Genomic DNA, 21,580 nt, shown 5'->3' on the forward strand with positions numbered 1-21,580 from the left:
ACAAAGCTACATGGAGCAATTATCCCTAAACAGAAAAAGAAAAAACCATGAAGCTGTGAAGCAGCTACTTCCAACCCCCCTGGTCTAGTGTTAAAATAGAAGTGAGAGACCCCTAAATTCCACTCGATGTTTCCATTTGGCCTAGGACTGTCATTCCTGTTAATCCACTAGGAAGGAGTGAGCCTGGGCAGAGCTGGCTAAAATTTTACACAATTTCCTTTTATTTAAACGCAACAGAATCAGATTATTATTATTCTTATTATTAACATCATCATAATCACCATCATCATCATTATTATTATCACTATTGCTATCATCATCATTCTTATGCCATTATTATTATTATTTTGCCATTATTATTTTGCTATCATTATTTTGCTAATTTATATTTCTATTATTTGCCGCCGTTGTTATATTGTTATTATTATTGCTATTTATGATTATTGCATTATTATTATTATTATTATTATTATTATTATTATTATTATTATTGCTATTGATACTATTATAAGAATCGCTATTATTACCAACATTACGACGGTTTTTAATCACCCCCGTTAAGTCTGGCGACTCGGAGCGGCCCGGGGAAGGGGGGGCCGTGCCCAATCCCTCATCTCTCCCCCCTCCGGTCCCTCCCCCAGCCGCGGCCGCTGCCGGACGGGCCCTCCCCGTGGCCTCGGGTCCAAACCCACGGCAGCGGAGGGGGGGTCCCGGTGACGAGGAGGAGGGAGCCAAACCGGAGGGGACCCGCGTGGGGTGGTGCGGGGGATGCGCAGGGAAGGGGGGGCATGGTGGGGAGAGGCGGGGGATGCGCATGGGGATGCCTCGGATAAACAAGGGGCGTGAGTGGGGAAGGGGGGGGTGCACCGGACGGAGAAGATGTGCGTGGGGATGCGCAGGGGATGTGCGCTGGGGGGGGTCCGTGGGGCAGTGCAGGGGATATCCAGGGGGTGGTCAGAATGAGGAGGGGGTGTGTGTGGTTTTGGGGGTGCAGGGGATGAGCAGGGGAAGCGCGCGGGATGCCGCCGGGATGCGCTCGGGATGTGCCCGGCCCCGCTCCCCGCTCCGTCCCCGCTGCTCGCCGCTCCCCCTGCCCCCCGCGGTACTCGCCTGGCGCATCATCCCCGCGGCTCTCGGCTCGTTCCCGGGGGGCCTCGGCGGCTACCGGGGCCGCGTTGAGCTGGGGCGGAGCGGGGGAGGCGGAGGGGCCCCCCCCGGGCTCCCTGCGGAGGAGGCGGCAGCGGGGCCAAGGTCACCCCGCAGCGACTACAACTCCCAGGAGGCAGCGAGTCCCCGAGGGGGGGTTCGGGGGCAGGGGATGAAGGGCGAGGGGTTCGCCCCAGAATTCCCCTCCTCCCACTCCCCACCCCCCCTCTCCCCCCCCGAGCTGCCTTCTCCCGGAATTTTCTTCCCCCGTCGCACCTGGGATGTCCCGTCTCGGGGGATGGCAGGGAAATCTCTGAAAATCCGGCACAAATAGACGCAAATCTATTTCGGGATTTTCCTCGGTTTAAAAAAAAAAAAAAAAAAAAGAAAGAAAAAAAAAATGGCAGCAGGAGGAGAAATGAATATCTTAAGGTTGGGGTTTAAAATGCTTCCTGTTCCTTCCAGGTCTGCAGCCACTGCGTGTGTCACTGCACATCTCCAGGACCACCTTCCAGGACCTCCACAGTCATTAGTGGGTATTATTCTCACTCCCTCTTAGGAAGTGGTGGGATAATCATTCCCCATTTAACGGCTGGGAAACTTGGCACAGCACAGATTAAGTGATTTGCTGACAGGCACACAAGAAAATTGCGCTAGTCAAGCGTTCTCCCAATTATGCCATCCTTGGAACTGCACAGTTTCCCTGCGTGATTCCAAACACGGCTCATACTCCCTGGGCAGGGCTTCGTCTCTGCAAAGCGTGTGGCTAAAAATCAGCCAGCACCCACGGGCAGGATGGGGCTCACGAGTCTGCATCCTCAGCGTGGGGGCCCATGGGGCACAGAACCACAGCTCTGGTCCCCCAGTCAGCCAGGATGTGCTGGGGGGACACGAGAGGCCTGGGGAGGTGGAGGGATGCCCGGGGGTGCTGCACAGACCCTCTCCAGCGCTCCCCAAATCCTGCTTCGCTGGCAGAATCCCGCAGCCCAGTGGAAATTCCCCAGCGGTGCCAGCACCGAGGGCCTCTGGAGAACCAGCACAACCCTCCCTGGACCCGGCCAGGAGCTGGGGCGCTGCCATCTCGGTGCAGCATTCTGGGAGCCTGCGGGGAAGGATCATCTGGAGCAGGGAGGCGGGTTTGGGAGCAAGGGATGGGGCTGCACCTGCCCCCCTCACTTATTCCCAGCCCCGGCCTCGCCACCCGCCACAGCTCCCGCACGCTTTTCCAGGCTCCCCTGCCCTCATTCCGATGGGCCCTGCCTGCCCAGCCTCCTAATCTGCACTAAGTGGGACTGCCGATGAACGCTGTGATAAATTTAGAAAGAAATCTTTGTGTGGGTCAGAGGAAAAACACGGCTGCCCGGGGAATCCGAGCTGCAGCGGCGCACTCTGATTTCCCTCTGCTCCCAGCAGGCTCTGACGCTGGAGTTTCTCACTGCTGGAAGCAGGAGGGATCCAGAGGGTTTAGAGGTGAGCCATACTCTGCTGGAGTTTATAAGCCGAGGATGCCTTGGGTTAAAATCATGATTTTTTAACTAACATTCAGTGGAAAAGGAGCAGGAGGGGTGGCTGAGCTGCCCCAGCTCCGACCGTGACCTGACATTTCAGCCCGAGCCTCTTAAAGAGCAAGTTTACCTTCCTCAGGACTTGTTTATATGCACAAGGAGGGATTTAATTCCTCCTGCCTGCGCACCACGGCCACGCTGCTCCTTCCCAATCGCTTCTGTTAATCTCTTAAATTGTTTTAAAACAACAACAACAAAATAATGGTATTAGCGGTGCAAAATCCCCCGTGAAATCACCAATCCAGCCCCACTTTCCTCACTGAAAGTCTGAGCAGTTTCAAACTGTTTTATCATTTGCTGGTAAATTATATTGTACCAACGCAAGGAAAGGAGAAGAATTCTCTGAATGTATTTCCTTTAATAAGCTATTAAGACCTTGTACTGCTAATTAAACTATTAATTAGACGTCTTATCGTTCCTAAACACGTTAGCATGTTGCCAAAGCAGCAATAAGCCTCTGGGGCAGGAAGAAGATAAGGAAAGAAGGAAGATGCAAACAAGAAGATTAAAAAAATATGAAGGAAAAAAAAAATCTCAAGAACCAGAAATAGCAAATAAATAACTAAGGGTCAGTAGAGTTATGTATTGTTTAATTTATAGGAATAAAAAAGTATGTAACTTGAAAATAAATTTCCTTTATATAAGGGCCCTTGGGACATCTGTGTCTAAGGCAGGAAAAAAAGTGATAGGACTTTTCAGACCTTTCTTTCCGCTGTCAGAGTAGTGGAACCAGGAGTGAAATTCCTTTTCTCCCAACACCACAAATTGCCAATAGAAAACTAACAGAAAAACTGCTAAAAACTGTGAGGGTTTATCTCCAGAGGAAAAACACAAAGAATTTTCAGTAGGAAAATGTCAACCCAAAGCAATTCCTGCATCTGACTCCGCACCAGCCCCTCCACACTGACCCACAAAGAGCAGCCCAGGCTCACCCATCCTTGTCTCACCTGTTTTTTTAAGTCAGAAAAGAAAATCGTGCAGCCTCACGGCACTTAGGACATTCTTTGCACACTGAGGAGGTGTTTCCTCCTGCCCTTGTGGGTCCTGAAGGAATGAGGAGGAGGAGAGCCCAGGATCGTGGGGACAGCTCTGCATCATCCCAAGATCCTGCTCACACCGTGTGGTCTTTGGGACCTTGGTCCTGGCTCACACTGATCTCTGCTCATCTCTGGCTCCATCTCAGGGTTTGCAACACGAGCACATTAAAATGTTTTTAGAACCCAATTCCTCAGCATTTGCCTTTGACAGTTTATCTCAAGGGATGGATAATCTCATTTACGTCTCTTACTGCAAATCAAAACACCAGCAAATTAAATAGATCTGAAGGCTAAGATTAAAGACTCAGAATTAAAACATATGCGAAGTGCCTGTAATGCAAATAATTGTAAATATAATTTTTTCCTGGGTGATGGAAAAGCCCTACACAGATGCTGTTCCATTTACCTTGAAATCAAGGACAGAATCAGAGACTCATGGAAGCATTAAGGTTGGATAAGCCCTCTAAGATCATCATCAAGTCCAACCACTACCAGGTCCACCACTCAAATATCCAGTTGGTGCAGACATGGATTTCACACGCTGCTGGTTTCCTCCCTGTGGTTAGAAAAGGAAAGAAGAGGAAATGAGCTCGAGCATCACCTTTCACCAAGGCCAAGAGATGCTTCAATGTCCATCTGATGATGACTGAGCTTGTGGCTGACCCCAAAGTGCTACCTCCCTCCAGCCACAGGGATGTGCCCTGGCTCCACGGATGCTGCTTCACCACTTCTTGCTCCATCAACCACCACAGCTGGTCTTGGTCACCTGGTCTTGGAGCAAAACTCCTCCATGTCCTGGCGGCAGATGGTGCAGCAAACGCTGGAGAACTCCCACGCAAGGAACAAGCAGATGGAAAACGAAGTGATGTGAAACCCATGTTAGAAATTCCATTGTGGATGTCCCCCCTTCCTAGAATATGCACTTTCAAGCCCGCTGTCTTTTATAATTCCATTATAACGGTGTCACCGTGCCTCGGGGATGGATTGCCAGCACCCCGAGGTGCAGCAGGGCACTGTGGTGGGGCAGCGACCTTTTTTTGGGAGCTGCTTCTGCATGGGCACCGTTCCCCGAGTATCAGCCACCCTCTCGAGCCAGGGATTGACTGTTCTAGCAGAGCACAGCCAGCAGATAGCAGCATTGGTATACAAAATGTACCTGCTGCCGTTTCAAAGTCGTGCAGGAACTTTGGGGTGTTTAAGTCTGGGGCTGTGACCTCCCTCCACTTGAATGAAAAGGAAATGGATAACCAGCAAACAGAGGGTGGAGCTGCTTTCCCCCGTCCCAAGACACGCTGTTTTGCTGTGATACAGCAGGGCAGGTGTTTTCTCACCTGGGAAGGTTGTGCTGTTTTTATTATGGCGAGGGAAGGAACATCCACTGAGGGACATGGGTAATAAGACTTAATTAACACTTATTTGCTCTGATAAATTCGATCGATTTCTGCAATGCACAGAGCAAGGCGCCTTCAACTCGCAGCAGCGCTTTGGCAGTTCAGAGAGGAAGGTTCATTTCAGGAAAAAAACCTTTGCTTTCAACCTGCAGAAGGATTTGGGCACTGCTTGGGTTGGTGTCAGGGCTCCTGCCTCTGTTCCAGGCTGGGACATGAGCATTGACGTGTCATTTAAAGGATGTGTTGCATTTATCTGTATCATCTATCTATTTATATCTATATTCATACCTCTAGGTAATAAATATTTGTATTTACATTTATTTATAATTATTTGTATTTTACCACCATTCTTTCCCAGAGGATGCTTCCATGCCTATTATTTTCATATATAGGGTCCCCCCTATATTATTCAATTTATTTAATTAATATATTTTTTTCTATATAAGGGTCCCCACTGGCTAAACACGCTGTGTGAGAGCAAGATGTGAGATCATGAACCAGGTAAGAGCACTTGCAGCAACCTCGAACCACGTTTGTGGGAAAGCAGGTTGCTGTCGGAAGCTGAGACGGATTTAGCCCCCTCAAAAGCCCCCCAAAGTGGTCCAAAAATCAGCTGTGACCCCGCGGGGGATGGAGAAGGCTGCCTGGCAAGGAAGGAATGCAAGGGGTTTGATAAGGAAGGAATAATAATAATAATAATTGTCCCTTTCTGCTGGGGCAGAGCTGAGCCTGCCTGTATTTACACACAGGCAAAAAGCTTCCTGAGCTGGAAGTGCAGCTTTTTCCGCTGGCTCAGCACCGTCGCTGCTCTGCCACCCGCTCCCGGCGTTTTTCCCTCGATCCCGAGGCTTTAGCGAACCCTTTTGTTTCGCCAAAGCACTTGACTGTAACTGTATTGTCTCTGCTTGGCTGGAGGACGTACCCTGAGCTGTGAAAAACGCACCTGACGTTTGATTAGATCTCCAGCTTTTGATACAGTGCTGATTAGATAAACAACTGCCAAAAGGGAAAAAAAAAAAAAAAGGAAAAAAAAAGAAAAGGCGGCCCCGGCTCGCTGTCCCACCTCACAGAGCTAATCAAGCCTCCGGGAGAGCTTTCCCTGGGAAAGTAATTTCGTTTTCCTGCATCTGTTCCTCAGCCTGCCAGAGGTCAGATTGCCCCAAACTACAACAAAACAGGTGCTGGGGGTGTTTTCTAGCTGTATTTAGTATCCCCTGAGGAGGTCCTGGTGTGCCTCTGCCAGGGAATAAGCACTTGGAAGGGTTGAGCATCCCCAAAAGGAGGGGCCCAGGTCAGCAAACCTCCTGCCTGCAGTGGAGCTTGAGCACCTCCACAAGAGAAGACACTACAGGGCTGCCACACGTCTCCCTGCAAATTCTCTGATGCAGGAACCACTTCTGGTTATTGCAGAGGGCCCAGAGTGAGGGAGAATCACAGTTAAGGTTGGAAAAGACCTCCAAGACCGTCAAGTCCAACCTGTGCCCGATGCCCACCTTGTCCCCCAGCCCAGAGCACTGAGTGCCACGTCCAGTCCTTCCTCGGACACCTCCAGGGATGGGGACTCCACCACCTCCCTGGGCAGCCCCTGAGCACCCTTTCTAGGAAGAAATTCCTCCTGATGTCCAACCTGACCCTCCCCTGGCACAGCTTGAAGGCCAACAACAACGATCATCATCTTCATACACGCCCAGGTCAGTCCCCAGCACTGCAACATCACTCTGGAGCCTCATTTGTTTTTCCAGGAATTAACTGGGTGTCTCAAACATCAAAAGAAAAAAAAAATAATAATCAAACGAGCGAGGTGTAACAGTTTGCTGTACGTCACTTGTCCTGCAACTGTGTTTGTTTAAAGAGGGAAAATGTGCTCAGAACAAGCCACAGCCTTTAGTCATGGGATTTCTGCTGGGAAACAGCCTCTCGGTGAGGCGTTGTCCTCTCATCCTGCTGGCACAGGGAGCAGCCACAGCCACGCATCCCGGTGGGATAAACACGCTGCTTTTCCAAGGACACAATGGAGAAGCTGATTTTTAATAATTGGTTTTTTTTTCTTTTTTTTCAACCGGGACTATTTACAGTGAGATTTGGGAGAAGCGATTCACACAAAAACAAACACCCTGAAGTATTTTAATTGTGTTTAAACGACTCTTGCACCCCACGAAAACAGCCCCAGGTGATGATGGACTGTTGGTGTCTTGCTCTAAGCGCTGTACCAAGAAAAAAGCCTTTCCCTCAGGTGTTCAGCACTGGGAAAAGGTTGTGATGAATTCACTAGTGAGAGGGCAGATCAGCTTCAAGGGCTGCTTTTAGTCCTTATTTGGGATGTGGAGGTTGCTGCTGGTGCCAGCTGAGAGTGTGGGCTGAGCAACACCTGAACCATCACCCCTCGTGGTCTTGCACCAGCAGCACTGGGCTGGCACTACCAGGGCTTTGGCTCCCTAAAAATGAGCTGCACGTGCTTGGGATGAGGAATAAACCTGCTCTTGGTCCCTGGCACCCACTGAGCTTTGGGGGGCTTTGGGGACCTACCAAAGTGAAAATACTGCTCATTGTTTATGTACCTACTGCTGGTGCAGAGGGAGAAACACAGGGCCAGGTTTCTGTCTCACACTCATCCCGCTGGGAGCCCTTTGACACCTCCTATTCCCAAATTCCTACGCTGGGCACTTAATCCCCACATGACATCAGGGGGAGTGGGGGACTCCAGGCACCCACAGAGCCTCACAGCCTTATCCAGTGATCTCCATCTCACTCAAGGGATAAAATGCTGGCTCTGCCTCGTCACAATGTCCCCAGTCCCTGACACGAAGAGACTGGAGAAGATTTCTGCTCTAAAACAACTACCTGTGTACTGGCAGGAGTCAAAAAGAAACAAGTTTGAGGTCTATTGGCATTTCAACCTTCGATTCCACGTGGAAAGTTTTACACAGAGCTCCAGCAAACTCTGCTGGAGTAGGAAATAGTAGAGGAAACCTAGAACACAAGAAGGGGGTTAAATGCCTGATGGTCTTAAAAAAAGGAAGAAATCCTGCACTTAAACATAAAGATGAGATTATAAACAACTCTGTTAACCCAAACTATCTGAAACCTGAGAGGTTTTTGTCACTGAAAAATCCCAATGTAACTACTTTCATCAGCCTAACACAATTGCTACCAGAAATTTGGGCTGTTTGGACACAGCCTGCCTCTGCTTAAAAGCTGTGGAGGGCTAAGGGCACTTGTACTTCTCATGATGTTCCTCTAACAACACAAAAGCAGAGAACAGCTGCAAAAAAAGAAAACGTCTCTTGTGTGGTCAATGGGAGGAGGAGGAGGAGGCAGAGAAGCAGGTCTTTGGCAGCTCTCAGTGTGCTCCGGGCTGATTTTTTTTTGTTCTTGAAGTTCTTCACAGAAACAATAACAACAATACAAAAAGGTCTGCGGTTCCCCAGCTTGTCCATGGCAAAACTCCTGCCCTCCCTTTGCCTCTCTGCTTGCCCTCGCGGTTCTCTCAGTTCTCCCGGCTCACATCTCGGTGTCAGCAGGGCTGTGCTGCCGGGCTGAGTGCCCGTTTTTGGAGGACGCCTGGCCGGTCCCGTTCTCCTGGGTGCCACCGTTGAGGTTCGGCTTCTCCTGCGGCTCCGGCCGCTCCTGGGAGGGCGTCATCAGCATCGTGTTGCCCTGGCTACCGTTCTCCGTGTAATACGGGTCTTCAGCCTGAACAGGTACAGAAACAAGAGAGGCAGGGTCAGGGGAGAGGGGCAGGGCGGGTGACAGCCGGCTGGGATTGCAGGCGAGGGCTTGGCTGCGATCCCCGGGCAGGAGGAACAAACAACCACAGGCAAGGGCACTGCTCTGGCTGACAAGAAGGGGGACAGAGGGCCTGAACCATGGCATGGCAAGATGAAGCAAGAAAACAAGCCAGGAAGTGCCTTTTTTTTTTTTTTTCTTCTTTTTTTTTTTTTTTTTCGCCTGGACCTGAAAAGAGAAGCCATCAGGTTTTGTTGTTTTCTCAGAACAGGTTTAAGAGCTGCCACTGCCTTGGTTTTGCAAAGCCACCCAGTGACAGAACACCTCTGCTGTCCACTTGGGCCAAGAAAGAAACACCAGGGAATGAAAAGGGTGGAAATTGTCCCAATTTCTTCCCCTGTCCTTCCTCTCAGCCTGTAAATACGTGCACAGCTGGCAGTGAGGTGCCAGCAGAGGTGCAGGGCTGCACTTCACTGCAGGGCTGGTCACTGGTACTGCTGTGACGAGCATCCAGGGCAATCCAGAGGCACCTCTGTCCCCTCACAATAACTCCCTGAGTGTCAGACTGTGACATTTCTGATAGCCATGGAATGGACACCGGTGATCCAAGTGGCAATTCCCATCTGGGAGCTGCTCCTTGTTTCCTCAGCAGCATCCAATGCATGGAGAGCTGATGGGCTTCCCGCCCACCTCAGTGTTTCACTCGGCCCCTTTTGGGTGGGATGGACACATCTCACCTAGAATCTGGATGGACACTGCCATGGGCAGCTCCCAGCCACACATTTCCATTGCTGGAAGCATCCAGGGATCTAGAGACAGCGGGCTGGAGAGCCAGAGCTGTGGTGGCCCTGCCTCTGACACCTGGACTTGACTTTTCCCATCTGTGTGTTTTGGGAGCATCCTTTCTGGCAAGGAAACAATCTGATGGCTTCCCAGGACACAACTGCTCATGTTATCCAGAGGCTGGGGAAAATCATGGCCAGGCCTAACTTCCCATTCCCAAAACTCACTGGTAGGGAAGAGTCCTCAGTGCTCGGCCTGCCTGGAAAGGGGAAAATGGAAATAGTAGATTTCTGTCTCTTTCTTGATATGTTTTATTACCATAAGTGAGGGGAGAAATAGCCTTTATTACAGCAGGGGTACAGGACAGACACAGCACTCAAACACAGGGAATGGAAGTTAAAGTGTGTCACTTTTAATGACAAATCCATGAGCTTTCAGTGTCTCTGGACTGGGTTTCAGTCTTGCTGGCTGGGTTCTTACTGCTGAGCAAAAATAAGTGTTAGACCTGGAAGCACGTGCGAGAAAGGGGCGGTTCTCCCACGGGAGCAATCAGCTAGGAGCTAATTTTGGAAGGCAAAGAGAGGTTTCCCTTCACCCCGAACAGTCTGGCCTCCCTGCTCCTGCCCTTTGCCTTGCCCAGGCTGTCCCAGACTCAGCCACAACGCGGGGTTGAGCTGCCCCATGACCTGGGGACACGCATGGGTGGAGGGTTCTGAGGCACAGGGTGCTGGGCACCCTCCCCTTTTCTCCCCTGCAGGTGCCCCCCTCGCTGCCAGGCTCCTCTCTACCTGCGGCTCTGCCACCTGTAAGCACTAACCAGCCTCTCTCCCGCGGGGCTCCAGCTCCGCCGCCTCATCAGGAAATATCCAGCCAGGCCCAGGAACGCCAGCAGGAGTCCAGATGTGACCAAGGCAATCAGGGTCTTCTGAGAAAAGTCCTGGTGGTTCCTCACGCTGTCCCACTTCAGGGATTTTATTCCAAACTGGGAAAAAAAAAACCCAACAAAACAACACCAAAGAGAGCCCTGAGTCTGACAAACAGGAAACATGTGCATCTGCTGAGCAGGCACCGACTTCAAACAATGCTGCTCTTCACCTCCTTGAGGAACTGCACGTAAACAAAGCTGGGCTTTGCTACCCCAGCCCCTGAGCTCTGCCCTGGCCCTACGAGCTCTCACGTCCTCACTGTCTCGTTTCCAACCTAGAGTCTCCTGTGGCACAGGGAATTTTTCCCCCTTGGACCAGAGCGCTCAGACCCCGAGGTTTAGAGCTCACATCTGCAGGGCTGAGACCTCTTCTCTGTGTGCTGCTCTTGCAGCTCTGCCATTTATGTATCTGCAGACACCTGGAGCTCAGCTCCACGAGCCAATGGCAGCCTCAGGGGAGCGCTGGGAGGAGGAATTCGTGAATGTCAGAGTGGGACTTTGAAGAAGCCAATTGCATCCTAACAGTTATTGTTGGGATCAAAAACTTTCTTAAGGAAACACCACAAGATTTTACAGAACCACTTCAAGCATTTCTGCCTCCATGGCTTGTGTTAATCCTCTTATGGTGCATCTCTACCTCGCTGTTGGCTCCAGCCATGGGATCACAGGCTGGTTTGGGTTGGAAGGGACCTGAAAGCTCATCCCATTCCAACCCCCTGCCGTGGGCAGGGACACTTTCCACCAGACCAGGTTGCTCCAAGCTCCATCCAACCTGACCCCGAACACTTCCAGGGGTCTCCTGTGCCAACACTCATCAGGCATCTCCAAACTGGAGGCAGGTTCAAGTCTCAGCCTCTCCCCCACTCTTAACTGACCACCTAAAAATCTCATCTCTCCAGCCCTTCAAACCACCCATTTTTTCCCAGCTGAATTTGCTTAAGGAATTTACCTTTTCCCAGTGAGACTCCTTGAGCACATGTGGAGCAGGATCTGCAAGGTTTAAAAGAGGAGAGGCACATTACACAGAGGGTCCTGCTGTGGGAAATGTCAGCCCTGAAGGGCCTGGCTGAGCACGGAGGGGCTGCTCTGGAGGCAATGCTGTGGCTCCAGAGATGTACAAGACCCCAGAAGAAAGAGCAGTAGTTGCAGAGAGAGGTCTGCTCCCAGCATTTGTGTCCCACAGCCCTTCCCCACAAACATTCCCTCTCCCATTGCCCACATCGAGGTCGTTATCCAGCGGTAACAGTGGCAGCCAAAAGAGTCAACACGATCTTTAATGTCCCTTCCAAGCCAAACCATTCTAAGATTCTGTGATCTTTTCCACTGACCTTTCTCTCCACTGAGGATGAGGAGCATGCAGTGATGGTCCACCTCGGATCTGGCGAGTTTGATCTGGCAGGGGGAGGGAACGGGGTGGGTGTTCTCTTGGCATACTGCTCTCCACAAATCCGATCCCTTCCTCTCTAAGAAGTGTTTCTGCAAAATTTCCAAAAAAGAACAGCCATTAAACCAACCAGGGTGATTAATTCTCTGCCTCAGCCATGCTGATGGTGGTGTTGTACGTTCACATTTGGGTTTTGGTGGCTTATCTGTGCCCTGCAAAGCTGATCCAGGTGTCAGATCCCACTTCACCCCTGCCCAGACCCCCAACAACAACACCTTAGAAATGGAGATGCTTGTTTCTTAATGTAATGAGAATAAATTAAATGAAGATATTATTAGCAACTCTTGAAAATGGCATTTAAACAAATCTATATTTAGGACCTGAATTGCACGGCAAGTCTCTCCAGTTTTTGGACTGGAATGGCTGCCTGAAGAGCCCTATTGTTTCAGAGTCCCAGGCAGGGGCTGAGAAAGGAGGGAAATAACAAAGAAGCATTGAGCCTTCCTGTTTAGGAAATGTCTTCAATGTTTTTGCTAGGTTACTGATCAAAGGCTAGGTAAAAAAACACAAATTTCTCACATTTTAGAGCTGAACTGACTCTTGGGTGGAAGAGGAAGAGGAATGAGGAGCTGCAGCCTTTCCCTTCTGTGGGCCAATTTCTGTATCAGACAGGATAGGCTTTCTCCTGGGGTCTATTTTCAACCACAGCCAGGCTTGGAGTCAGAGCCCACAGTTGCTAAAAGACCTTATCAGCTTCCCCAACATCCTCCCAGATGGGGACATCCTCCGAGCCCTGGCCGTGCCCACCCCCCTGAGACAGAGACCGGCTCCAGCTGAACCCCCTGTCCTGCCCCTGCCCTCCACTCAATCCCTGCAGGGACCCAGCAAAGAAAGAGGAGAAAACCCTCTTGTCTTGCAGGGTGGTGCAGAGCCAGGAGGCTCAGTGCCTTCCTCTCCCTGCCTCGGAATTGCCTCAGCACTTGTGCTCCGATCGCCACATCCTCTTAGCCTACAAAAATGCAGAACCTTATCCACGGGAGAATAACAAACAAATCATTTTCAGCTGTTTCTATAGAGCTTTGGCATGGGGTGAGAAGGGCCAAGATGGAACAAGAGACCCAAGTGTGTATTTTCCTTTCTCTGCTGTGGAAAGAACTCATCGGAGTGTCAGAATTTCCCTTCGCAATTAGCGGTGCCGGGTGCCAGCTGATTGCTCATTTGCTTTGGGAAAGGCCAGCAGGAAAGTGAGACACACGGTCCCTCCTATCTGCTCCCCTCGCAGACACTCTTATCTGCTCCCCAGGTCCAGCCTGAGCCGGCTGTTCCCGCTCCAGGATTGCTGAGGAGGAGGAAAGGGAGAGATCTGCCGTGGGGTGGGAGCCACCAGGAAAACACGGTGGGAAATTGGGCTGTTTGAACCATTTCACGTGGAGGGAGGGTTAAGAGCGGGTGAGATACGACTCTATAGGATATTCTGTCTGTTCTAGATGCGTCCCTTTATACACGTGATGTGCAAACCCTGTGCCCAGGAGGGATCAGAGCCCACTAGATGGCATCTGTGATCGGAATCACTCGCTCCCGGAGGAGTTTCCCTCCGTAGGTTCTTGCTAAAGTAAAGGGGAGCAAGTCTAAATGCCATTCAACCACTAATTTGCAGAGAAAAGCAAAATAAGAATTCACTCATCCCGAGTGGCAGCACTAGGGCTGAATGGCAGAAGTGAAATGATGTATTTTATATATATTTTATGCCCAGTCTGCCATCCCACAACATCCAGCATCACCTACCCTCTGTGGCAGGTTGTACCTCTAGTGGGAAAGGATTCTTCCTCCCACCCACAGTAGACCCTCCTCTGATTTTATAAACCTTATTTTTGGTGCACAAGGCCAAGGGCAGTTACAGAGAGCCTGGGATTCCCTTAGGAGTTGATGGGGACACTGATCAGCTCCTTCAAATGCCCTGTTTTCTTTCCTAGGGCAGTTGGCAAGACAAAAAAAGGCACTTGTGTTCTCGACAGGGAAGCGGAAGAAGAAGAACAAAGGCAACTTCCTGCTACACATGGTGGGAGATACTTTAGAAGCTGAACTGGCCTCAGAGCTTAATCGTGAAAAAAAAAAAAAAAGGAGGTTTTATGCAGCCAGGAGGTTGCATTTCCCTTTGGGGTTGATCATCCCTTTGGGATCTTCCTGGGACTGCTGTGACCGTCCCCTCCTCCCTCAGTCTGGCACAGCTCAGATGCTCTGGCCATGAGCTCCCCACCCCAAACTGACCCTCCCCAGCTGTGATGGGTGACCCCATTGCTGCAAGACTCGCAGCAGGAACATGCCCTGAGCTGCTTCCTTGCAGCCCCCTCCTCCTGCCTGTCCCCCCCTCCTCCACCCTGGGGACACAGGGGGCACTCACACAGGTGGTGGACTCGTTGAGCTGCAGGCAGATGGCTCCAGTGGCACTCACTTCCTTGACATTGTGGCATGTGATGGGAAGAGGGGAGGGCTGGAAGGGAAAACACACGGGGGTGGTATCAGTGACCTGTTGGGAGGGGTTGTGAGGCAAATCCAGCCTCCTGGTGGCCCCCCAGCCTCACCTTTGGGCTGTCCCTGGCTGTGTGCGGTGGCACCGTGGCAGCTGAGACAGGAGGATGCTCCGTGGTGGCAGGAGAGCTCTTTGTGCCCGCTGGGGACCCTGAGGCCTCTGCTGTCTCACTGGGCTGTGTCTCTGGGCTCCTGGTCGTGGGGACCTTCTGGCTCTGTGTCTCTGAGGAGGTGCTCAGTGCTGCTGGGGGGGCTTGGCTGGTCTGGGAGCTCATCTGCTCTCCGCTGGATCCCGTGGAGCTGGGGGTGCCTGTCAGGGACCCACCTGCAGCTTCAGCTTTGAAGAAATGCAGTGAAAATGAGACGTGAGAAAGCTCAAGTCCTCCAAATCCCGTGCGTGGCATTGCAGTGACTGAAGTACAACGCTGATTTGTCACAGCCAGCACCAGAACAAGTCCTTGGCTCTCCAAGAAACGCTCATTATCCCTGTTTCAGCTGCCTAATTGGTACATGGGCTTCATGATCTGGTTACAGTGGGCACACTCACCTCTGACAGGTGCTGTTTCTAACACATGTGTCGAGGTAAAGATTAATGAGCTTTGTGTCCCACCATCTCCTGGCTGTTCTGAGCAGGATGGTTCTAAACCACCCGTCCTCAAGACAAGCAGGGCTGGGTGTCCCCAGGTGGGACTTTTTTTGGACAGAGTTAAAGCTTTCGATTGCACTATCCTCCTCTTGTTATTTGAGAGCGCAAACCACGCCCTAGGGGTGCAAGGCTGTGCACTTAATAAATCAAATTATTAATACAAATTCTGCCAGGAATCACAGGGGGAACAAGGAGAGCAGTTACCAGATGTGTCTGGTGTGGGCTTGGCACTGCTGGCGGTTCCAGGGGCCCCAGTGGCTCCGATGGTTCCAGTGGTTGCCCCACTGCTGTTGCCTTCCTCTGCCATGTCCGTGGCCGTGGGTGCAGGTGTCTCTGTCGGGCTTCCAGAAGTGTTACCTGGGGACAGAGGAAGGTGTTGGGGGCTGCTGAACCCCCACCCCAGCCCTGAGCCCCCAGGGAGCAGGCAGGAAAGGGTCTGTGCTCTCACAAATTCACTGTTTAATGCCCCAGAATGGCAGGGGTGCCTCGGAGCACATCTGGGAGAAGCTCAGAGGTGAAATGTTTCAGCTGGGCGAGCAGCAGACTTTGGTGCAGCCCTTGCAGGGGCTCCAGGGCTCTCAGGAGGAGGAGGACAGGCTCATTTCTACCCTTATCCCACCCCATCCTCAGCTCACTGATGGATGCACAAAGCTGGATTTCATAGTAGTTTGGGCTTATAATCCTTGGAGGAAAGACTCAAGCCTTGGAAGAGATCACTTGTGTGCCTCAGGATAGATAAGTTGGATTTACAGTTGCAGGCACAATCTCAAAGTAAATAGAAACATTCCCACTGGCTTGGGATCAGCCCTGACTCATGAGTGAAAACATCTTTGGAGGTAAAGCAGAATGTTTGGAGAGTGGTTTGCTGTTCTAACTTAAAGTTTATATATTGCTTCCTGCTGTGTTACAGAGATGACACTTCCAGCTTTTCCTTCTGAAATGAAGTATATGAGTCAGTGAAAATGCATTTCTCCCCATTCCTTAACCTTCTCTGTTCTCAAGATCTATTCCCACTTTTAACAAACAGCTCCACTCTCTACCCGAGGGCTCTCGGTGTTCAAGATTCTTATCCAGGCATCAGAAAGAAAATCGTGTGAAATGTGTTGTTTCATTTGTATCTCTGCCCAGGGGAGCCTGAGCTCCAAGAAAAGCTACTACATCCCCCCACCCTCATCCACACTCCACGAGGGATGGAGCAGCACTGGCAGGTCCTGATCAGCTGCCAGGGCCGGTATCGGGGCAGCTCCCGGTGCCAGGTAAACAGCCCTGGTGTTTGCGTGCTGCAGGAATTTTTCTACGTCAGGATGTCAGGATATGGCTGGATCAGGCCCAGAGAGCCTGGATGGTTTGTGAGAAGAAAAGGCTGAGATTACTGAGGTTCATTTTGGCAGCGAGGGGCAGGGGGCAGAGCTGTTCCTGCAATGGGAGGTTGTACCAAGGGGTGTGAGGGGGAAATGAGTGCCCCAGTCTGGCCCATGGAGCTGCCTACACTGGTGTATCCCCTCCTATCCCATCCCATCTGATCCCATCCATTCTACCCCTTCACATCCCATCCCATTCATCCCACCCCATCCCATCCCATCCCATCCCCCCCATCCATCTCATCCTGTCGTATCCATCCCATCCATCCCATGCTACCTTACCTATCCCATCCCATCCCATCCCATCCCATCCCATCCCATCCCATCCCATCCCATCCCATCCCATCCCATCCCATCCCATCCCTGCAGCTGTTCTGGGGGAGGCAGGGGCCCTGCCGAGGGCTCGGTGCAGGTGTCCGGAGCTGGAATTCAGGTCCTGGCCCAGCTTTTGTTTCGGGGAGAAGTCTCTTCCCTCCAAGACAATTCAGTTCCAGCTGGTTAAATCACCAAGTTTTCCTGATGACTTTTAGCAAATCAAAAGCAGGAGGCATGACTGCGTGCCCAGAATAACGGGGAGCGCAAAGCTGAGTCCAGGCTTTACGCACAACTCCGTGTTTTCACGGACACGAGCAGGAAACTTTACATCACCAGAACAATGCAGCGCCTGGGCTTGACCTCCCCAAGTGCCACAGCCACCCAAGCACCTTTCTGAACTGTTCCAGATGTTTGTAAAGCACCAGAGGTATTTCTAATCAAAGCCTTTTTCACCACTGGATATTGGAATTGCAGCCTGGCTGTTGCTCGGTGTAATGTGGGAGAGGAGCTGTCACATAGTATTTCTTTTTCTTGCCTTTGTTGCAGCATGTGCAGGTCCTTTTACAGAAAACATGGCTGGATTTTTTTTAATTTTTTTTTTTGAAATTTGAGGACTCATGAGATAAATAATGATCCAGATGTGGGCTGGATAAGCCACATGGTGCTCAGTTTGAGTGGGTCATTTATTGCACCATACATTTTTAATGGTTTTACTAAACTTTGTCAATTTGGGAGTATTAAGGGTTTGGGACTTTAGCCAAGCTATTTATTGACCTGGGAGAAATCTTCACCTGGCAGTGCAAGCAAGTGCAGGAGCAACAACATGCAGATATTGGAAAGAAAATTGCTCTTCAGGCTACCTATTTTATTTACCCACTTAGATTTCAAAAGCAAATGCCTCAGATTTTTAAAGATGTTTTAATAGTGGGGCTGACAAAGGATCTCAGCTCAAACTGAATAAGAAAAAGCAACAATATAAATGTTAGAGGAGTTGACTTGGTCCAACACTCATCCCTGAGCACTAAAGCTGGGCCACAAAAAAAACCCACCACTTCTGCAATGGCAAAGGCTCAGGAAACAGGAGAAAATTTGCATCATTTGAGTTCAGTCCTGCCCCTACAACAAAGCAAACCCAGTGGATGGATCCCTGGGCAGAACCTACACCTCCTGGGCTGCCACTGCTGATTACCCTTGGCAAACCTTTTGGTAACTGGGCACCTCTGCCACGCAAACCAGGAGCTTCTCCAGCTCCCTGTTGAATCAAGTCTTTTTCCAAGCTCCTGGAAGTGTGGAGTATAGAAGAGGAGAGTATGGAAGTGTGGGATATGGAAGAGGAGGGCATGGGACTTTGGAATGTGGAAAAGGAGGGTATGGAAACGTGGGATAGAGAAGAGGAGGGTATGGAACCGTGGGACACGGAGCTCTGGAGCTGGAGCCAGCCCAGCCTTCCCGCAGCAGCAGCTCCTCCAAGGGCTCCAGCCGGCATTACTCATGCCTTTCCAGTTTTACAGCTCTCAGCCATGTGGCAGGAATTCAAGCGGGTGGAGCCCTCTTCCCTCTGGAAATATCTGATAAAAATCCCTTCCCTCCCCCTTTTCCTTCTCCCAGACAGGATATGGGTGTGGGGCCGCCCTGGTGGCGCGGGGGGCTGTGGGAGCCCCCCGAGCTGCCACACCAAAGCCCAGCTGCTGGACCAAGGCTTTGCTTGGCCCTGGGGCCTCTCCAGCACTTTGGGAGCACCAGGACCTTCCCAGGGACTGAGATTTCTCCTGGCTGGAGCAGTTACGATGTGCAGCCTCTGCAGGATGTTAAGCTCAAGCAGCTGGAAGTTTTAAAGCTCCTTTTTCCCTTTGCTGATATTTAGAACTTCGTTGCAAGAGGAAAGAAAGAAAGAAGGAAGTCTCGAAAATTGCAAGGAAAGAGAGTTTTCTGAAGATCAAGTTTGGCAGAGGCGAATAAAAAAGACATTAAAAAAGAAAAATAAAAGGTTAAATAAAGAAATAAAGTGTTTTTCATTCAGCACAAATACAATCTGTGCTCTCTTTTCCACGTTCATTCTGAGACGTGCACAGGACAGCTCTCCAGGGGGTTTATCAAAACCCAATTTTCCAACACAAACTCCTCACACCATCCTGCCAGGAGCTGGGGAGGGTTCCCAAGCAGCCCTGGTGCCCACTCTGCGGGCCAGGGATCTGTGTAAGCCTCTCCCACACTCACTGAAACTCCATGGATCCCCCAAAGAACCAGGCAGAGAGCAGAACTGAGCCTTTCACAGGTGACCTGCTCCCTGTGGGGAGGCTGCCCCTGGCTCTGGGGTCCTGGTATCCGAACTCCATCCTCCCCACAGTGCATCCACACACAGCATCTGTTGGATTCCTGCCCCTGGCCCGGTGTGGCATGAGGGATTTTTCCCTGTGAAACACGTGGCTTTAGCTGGAGGTGTCCTGGGAGCAGGAGGAGGCCGCTTGTCCCACCCTCGGCAGCGCTGCCAGGAGCAACTTGAGCCCAAACTTGGGATTTCCATGGGGAGCTGCACAACTGGAAGCTTTGATGGATTCTCTCAGACTCCCCAGGGAGATGAGGAGCATGAAGTGCCCCAAGGGCGAGCTCCTTAATTTCTCTCAGCACCTACACTGAGCAAAAATAAACCTCCTCCACCTCCCAGCAAGAAATATCCATCAGTAGTGATGAGCATGGGCTGTGAAGTGACATTTTACAGCATTAAAGACCCTGTCACCCTTTGTCTTTCCCAAATCCCAGCTTTTTGTCACTTTTGTATCACTTTTGCTTTGTGCTATGAGGAATTTGGGGTTTTGCATCTCAGGTAAACCCTTTTGTCCTACCCCCGCTCGCTGCTCAGTTCAGCCCAACCAAACAGTCCTAAATATCATTTCTCCTAAATAAAGTTGCTTTTTTTTCCTTCTTGTAAAATTTACACAGGCTGGAGGGTGAGGCACAAGCAGCTCAGGTGAGCAATATACCTGGGCAAGCAAAGGGAACATTAAAGGAGCGCCGTGAAACAGAGGAACAAAACACAGCGAATTCTTGCAGTAGATCTCATTCTGCTGCTCACATTCGTGTGAATAAGGAAAAATTACATTTGAGGAGACACCCGCAGGCTCCTGGCTCCTGTCCCAGCACACCAGGCAGCACGCAGAGTGTTGCTTCACTTTTTTAGTCCTTTTTTTTTTTTTTTTTTTTTTTTTTTTTTTTTTTTTTTTTTTTTTTTTTAATTACTTCATGGTTGTTGGGTTTGGGACAAAAAATGATAATATTTCCCTAAAATATAACCCTTTAAAAAGTAGCACCTAGAGAAAATCTCTGTGCTGTTACTCACTGCCTCATACGATGAATATTTGAAGAGCTGGAATAGGGAGATTTTAATATTTATGGAGATTCATTTGATGTTCAGCAAATGTTTAGTTCCAACCACAAAACAAAAAGTGAGGCTCATTTACACCGAGGCAGGCGGAGAGACGACCGGCTGTGGCTGCGCTCCCCTTGCCTGCTGCATCCCCATCCCCTCCTGTTATCCACAATATTGGAGGGAGCGTAGATGCTGATTCCTCTCCCTTTCAAACCAGCAGCACTTTGCTCCAGCACACGGCTGTGAGTGTGTTGGCCGGGGTGCCTGGTGCAGGGCTGCTCTGCAAAACGTCACCTCTGGATGCGAAATTGTGATTTCAAACTCATTAAAACTCATCCCTCCCCCCTCCCCCAAAGCTGCTGCTCCCCACTTGCCCAGGAGTTGCCCCCATGCAGTGGTTTCTTGTGCAACCCTGGCACGTTCTGCGTTTCGATACTCACCAGCCAACTCCACCACGCAGAGGGCGATCCAGAAGAGCTGCCTCCACTTCATCACCGTGAAACTTCCCAAGAACAGCATTCCCAGCTCCCAGCTCCCACTCCTACAACTGGAGCTGGCCGTGACAGCTCCGGGGTTCTCAGTCCTGCAGCAGCTCTGAGCTCATGCAGCTTGGTTTGAGTTCAAGCCTTTGAGATCACTCAGTTTGTGGGGTGGGTTTCTCTTCAGGGGTTGTGCTTTTGTGGTTCAAGACTGTGAGGTGGAGTTTCTCTGCTTTGATTTCCCAGTTTTATATAGTTCATGGCAACCTCACTATCACTTAGGTAATTTTCTCCTCCCCACTTTCCTGCCAGCGCTTCAAAACAAACAAAAGATCAGCCCTCTCCCCAGCAAAGGATCCCAAAGCCTGGCTGGGATTAACTCTTTCCTGAGAGCTGCTGCTTTCCCATTAAAGCAGAGGCAGGGGCAGAGCCTGGGTGGAAGGATTACAGCAGAGCCTGCAGCTCAACTTCCCTCAGAGCAAAGTAAACACAGGCTGGGGAGAGCAGAGATGTGGAGAAGCCCCAGGTCCAGTCCAGTGACCCCCGTGCTCGGTCCCAGAGCTGTGGAAAAGGGGGGAAGGCTGAAAATGAACTTCAGAATCGGAAAATTTCTCAGCAAATTAAGCAGAGAACTCAAGGATGGGAAATCATCGCTGACCTGAAGAGAAGTAACTCCGTTTGCTTCACTAAATGGACTGTGGTCAAACAGGGAGCACGAATGAGATGGGTTAGAGAAAGGGCTGGGGGAGAGAGAAAAACCCACAGGCAGAAACTTTGGCATCAAACCTGGAGCAGAAGAGGGACGTGAGACAAATAACTTCCCGGAGCTCATTTCCATTAGGAATGCATTATAGAAACACTAAAAGCAGCAGAGAAATACTGGCTTCAGTTTTATTACCAGGCTGAGCTTTACCAAGTGGAAAACT

At 50.7% G+C, this 21,580-nt stretch overlaps 1 protein-coding gene across 2 annotated transcripts; it reads right to left on the minus strand.

Annotated features, from left to right (window-relative positions):
- Positions 1-7,644: 7,644 nt before the first annotated feature.
- CD34 (CD34 molecule) lies at positions 7,645-21,033 on the minus strand. Of its 2 annotated transcripts, none has more exons than XM_027895150.1 (8): positions 20,616-21,030; positions 15,337-15,489; positions 14,540-14,817; positions 14,359-14,448; positions 11,902-12,049; positions 11,523-11,563; positions 10,466-10,630; positions 7,645-8,832 (listed from the first exon to the last, which is right to left on the minus strand). In XM_027895150.1, the coding sequence occupies exons 1-8, from the start codon at positions 20,692-20,694 to the stop codon at positions 8,641-8,643; spliced, it is 1,146 nt and encodes a 381-aa protein (XP_027750951.1). In that variant the 5' UTR covers positions 20,695-21,030; the 3' UTR covers positions 7,645-8,640. The 2 variants fall into 2 exon arrangements, with proteins under 2 accessions (XP_027750951.1, XP_027750952.1); XM_027895151.1 differs by lacking the exon at positions 7,645-8,832 and adding an exon at positions 9,975-10,127 and having other exon boundaries at positions 20,616-21,033.
- Between the last annotated feature and the right edge of the window lie 547 nt (positions 21,034-21,580).

Source organism: Empidonax traillii, unplaced genomic scaffold (assembly GCF_003031625.1).
Source record: "Empidonax traillii isolate 1590-97213 ecotype Southwest subspecies unplaced genomic scaffold, ASM303162v1 scaffold451:size1465578, whole genome shotgun sequence".
In the NCBI taxonomy this organism is placed as follows: Eukaryota; Metazoa; Chordata; class Aves; order Passeriformes; family Tyrannidae; genus Empidonax; species Empidonax traillii.

Coding starts and splice junctions, on each gene's coding strand:
- CD34 (XM_027895150.1), bottom strand. CDS start 20,694: ATGCTGTTCTTGGGAAGTTTCACGGTGATGAAGTGGAGGCAGCTCTTC. Junction 14,818..15,336: donor GCCCACACCAGACACATCTG/GTAACTGCTCTC, acceptor TCAAAGCTGAAG/CTGCAGGTGGGTCCCTGACA. Junction 14,449..14,539: donor CAGCCAGGGACAGCCCAAAG/GTGAGGCTGGGG, acceptor TTTCCCTTCCAG/CCCTCCCCTCTTCCCATCAC.